General features: G+C 49.7%; 2 protein-coding genes across 2 annotated transcripts; one reads left to right on the plus strand and one right to left on the minus strand.

Moving 5' to 3' along the window:
* Nucleotides 1-206: 206 nt before the first annotated feature.
* Nucleotides 207-1,324, plus strand: PFICI_07000 (uncharacterized protein; the record flags this gene model as incomplete). The annotated part of the gene is made up of 2 exons (XM_007835581.1): nt 207-550; nt 643-1,324. 2 exons carry the CDS (start codon nt 207-209, stop codon nt 1,322-1,324), a joined length of 1,026 nt encoding a protein of 341 aa, XP_007833772.1.
* A 961-nt stretch (nt 1,325-2,285) lies between these two features.
* Nucleotides 2,286-3,530, minus strand: PFICI_07001 (uncharacterized protein; the record flags this gene model as incomplete). Its single annotated transcript, XM_007835582.1, has 3 exons — nt 2,286-2,801; nt 2,862-3,327; nt 3,406-3,530. 3 exons carry the CDS (start codon nt 3,528-3,530, stop codon nt 2,286-2,288), a joined length of 1,107 nt encoding a protein of 368 aa, XP_007833773.1.
* Between the last annotated feature and the right edge of the window lie 210 nt (nt 3,531-3,740).

Consider the following 3,740-nt stretch of genomic DNA (forward strand, 5'->3'; position numbering starts at 1 on the left):
AAGAGAAAAGAGAAAAAGAGAAAAAGAGAAAAAGAGAAAGAAGGGCCCGATGGAAATACATGTTGAGCTGATTCGAGAAACCTCACAGGCTCCTTCAAAAGTCACAAAGTCATCAGGGCTGGGCGCTGGCCCATGCCGTCTTTGAGCGACTGCATACTTTGCTGGACGATTGCGAGCACCTCCTGTACCCAGTGTTGAACCTACTCATGATCATTCTGGCCCTCCCGTCGGGGGTGGATGCCGCAACTGCAGCGGCAACAGCGGACATTCACCGCAAATTATGGGACTACCTCTCGTCGTATGCGCGCATCCGCTTGGCACCAGATCACATCGTCCATCATGTGCTTAGGCAGCTGAGTGAGCTGTTCTCTCAGCAACAGTGCTCTGGCAATAATATAGGAGGTGGTGATGGCGACGATAGATACGACCTTTTGTACAGCGTTGTGTCGGACATCGTAAATATGCTTGGAAGCAGGAAGGATAAGAATCCTTCTGGCAACCAGACAATGTACTTTGATCTCGTGAGTTTATGGTACGGCGAAACGCTACGGTATGTACATTGGTGCAGAAGACATGATCCTTGAATTCCCCACGGAAAGAATGAACAAAAGGGACTGACATACTTTTTGACCTGTTACTCAGAAGCCATCGAGGTCATCGACAGCACGGGTATCACCCGCGACTCCATCTGGCCGAGGACGAGATGTTCGCAATCCTCAATTCCGGCAAAGCGGCCGGCGCCAGCGCCGCGTCATCATCGTCGTCATCACCACAGTGGTCCGGGGCCCGGGACAATGTGGACCCATTGCTAGATCCGAACAGCATGGAAGATGTCGACTTTGACCTGGACGTCGCCGCCATCAATTCGTACCTCCTCCTGGATCTCGGCTGGCAGACGGCGTGGCACGACCGTTCCATCCCCGACGCCTGCGCCGCCCTGCTCCAGGGCAAGGAGTACACTGGCGCGCCACCCGACGAGACCGAGGTCAACTGCCTAACGGCCATGGCACTGTACGAGCGGGCGCAATGCACTGCCACCGGCAATCTGTTTCCGTGCCCACCCTCTACGGCGACCGTCCCGTTGACACCCGACGGCGCTCGCGAGACAGAGCAGCGGCAGCGGCGTCTGGTCCGCGCCCAATGGCTCCTGTCCGAAGCCGTCTCGCTCGACTGGGACCTTTCGGGCGCCAGCATCTACAATTTTGAGGGCCTGTTGCTGCTCCAGGAATTGTGCGCCGAGATTGGGGACTGGAATGGTCTCGAGGCCGTCCGGGCCCGGAGCCGCGAGTGCCTCGACATACTGTTTGGTGAATGGGGGGTGTGAGGTGAAGCAAGGTTTCAATTTTCTCTTTTACTAGTGTGTCTCGAATGGTTTCTTCCCATTTTTTGACACATGGAATGTGCTTTATTTTCGGGTTGCTGGTGTTGGGAATTGCATTCTATTTGGTCCCCAAAGTGATAATGGGGCAAGACTTGACGAATTGATACGAAGCGGAATATTTAGAGGTGAACACTACAGAGGACGATGAACGAATGAGTTTATATCTAGGGGTAGGCGTTGTGAGCAAAGATCAAGTATTCAAGGACTCTAAGGGTATATTATAGCCGTCCATCATAATCATATGGAAACTTCTCTTGTCGAAACATGGCTTGCTGAAATTTGTCAAGTCTTTACTCAGTCTCATACTTCTTTCGTCGTCACAATCAAATTTTTCCTTTCAAGCAAAGAAAAAAGAAAAAAGAACACACACACACACACACACACACACACACACAATCACAAACCAAAATTAATACACATTTTTCTTTTCCCTTCATCTTTCATTATTGTTGCAGCACAACTTTGATCTTTTTTTTTTCCACTATAGATTGAGCAAGTCGGAAGCCCACGTAGTGTATCTACCGCGTTCTGTTTCATGCCATGAAATGGCCTATATATGGCCCAGATTGACTTCCGAACACCTGCAACTTGCACGCTTCAAAGAACATGGCGAAATGACAAATAAAATAAATCACAGAGCCCTGGAATACGACAGGTTCCAGGTTGGATCGCTGAACGCCCCACCAAAAAAAAAAAAAAAAAAAAAAGAAAAACAATATGTTCACGTCGGAACAAGTCAGCTTGACACGACGATGGCTTCAGCATCCGTGTTGCTCCCCCATGCGAGGCCTTCGTGGCCGGATATCTTGCGAGAAAATGCAAAAGGAGAGTCGTGAAATCGTGCCGTTTTATACATCTATAGTTGCGCCCATGTTTTTCGAATTCCCCGTCTTTGTATGCCTTATTAATCAATGGTCATCCTGGTGGGAAGGGCTGACTGCTTCACGTCGTTCATGGAATAGGATACTTGATCCTTGTCCATGTCGCGTCGGGGGCTGCTCAGGAGATGCTGCTTCAAGCCAGCGCCGAAATTCATTGTGCAAACCATGCAGTTGACAATGGTGATGACGATCAATATGATCGTAATCACAGCAAAGGCAGTCATTGACTTCTTGACTGGCGCATAGTACGGGCCCTTGACTGGATCGTAAATTCGGGACAGCTTGAAGATGAAGTAGGCGAGAGCACCAAGGTAGAGAACCATGATGCAGACCATGCCCCATTTCCACTCTCTTCGGGTAAACCATGCTGCGCTAAGTAGAATGGCGATGGTGACTGGAATGGCAGCACATGTCAGGCCAAACTCAGCTCTAGTCGATCCACCAGTCGATCCCTTAGATCCGTTGGCGACGACGACCAGGAACTGAATGGTGAAACCAATGAAGAAGAAGAAATCGAACTTGAGCAGAGCAATATAGATCTATAAGGTTTGTAAGTAATTGTTGCCTTTACGTGGTACATGTTGGAAGATCCGACATACCTGATAGTGGAGGAATCGCTTCTTCATGCGATAGTCGGCTCCAATATGCTTGAGAATGTCCCAGGCAAACTCCTGGTACAACTTCCAAGCGACGAAACTGTAACAAATAGTTCCGACGCCGATGACACAAGGAATGGCAATAAGAATACCCTGCACGTCGTTCCAAACAGTCAAGTCGGCCACAGCGTTCTGGGTGATCAAGATATCAACGGCCTCGCGGATTTGATCGACCTGGATGGACGTATAAACCAACAAAGCAAGGTTTGCGATACAAATACCAATGACTTGAATTGTGTTCTTGACCCGAAGCGCGTCCCACACGAGGACGAGCTCGTACAGGAATCCAAAGATGAAAAGTGCAAGGAAAGTCGGGATCGTCTTGAGCTGTGACTGGACTTTCTCATCGGTGTTGTACGGTGACTGTTCCGTGTCTTTCAAACTGTCGTTGAATTTGGCAAAGACATAACTGGCATTCGGTCAGTCACTAGTGTTCTTCCACTCGAGGCTTGAGCTCGAATTCATGGAAATTTCCAGAAAATCATACCCTTCAAAAGCTATGCACAAAATAAGTTGGACGACGGCGACGATGAAGTATGCACGCGACCACTTCTTCTTGAACAGCTCGGCCGTACTCCTGGCCAAGCTGGCCGCTCCTTGCTTGGAAGACATGTGCGGCGGGAATGATTCAACGTATTGCGGTTGTCGCGGTGGTGGATAGTCAGCGACTGAAGCGGTGGACTGAGCAGCAGAGAACTGGGGATACTGGGCGTAAGTGGTTTGTCGTTCGTTGAAGCCAGGATCTCCTTCGAGTAGGGACCGGCGCGAGTCTTGTTTGAAAGCCAGGGCGGGCAGTTATGGCAACGGACTCCTCGAAAAATA

The sequence above is a fragment of the Pestalotiopsis fici genome (assembly GCF_000516985.1).
Source record: "Pestalotiopsis fici W106-1 unplaced genomic scaffold PFICI_Scf_4, whole genome shotgun sequence".
In the NCBI taxonomy this organism is placed as follows: Eukaryota; Fungi; Ascomycota; class Sordariomycetes; order Amphisphaeriales; family Sporocadaceae; genus Pestalotiopsis; species Pestalotiopsis fici.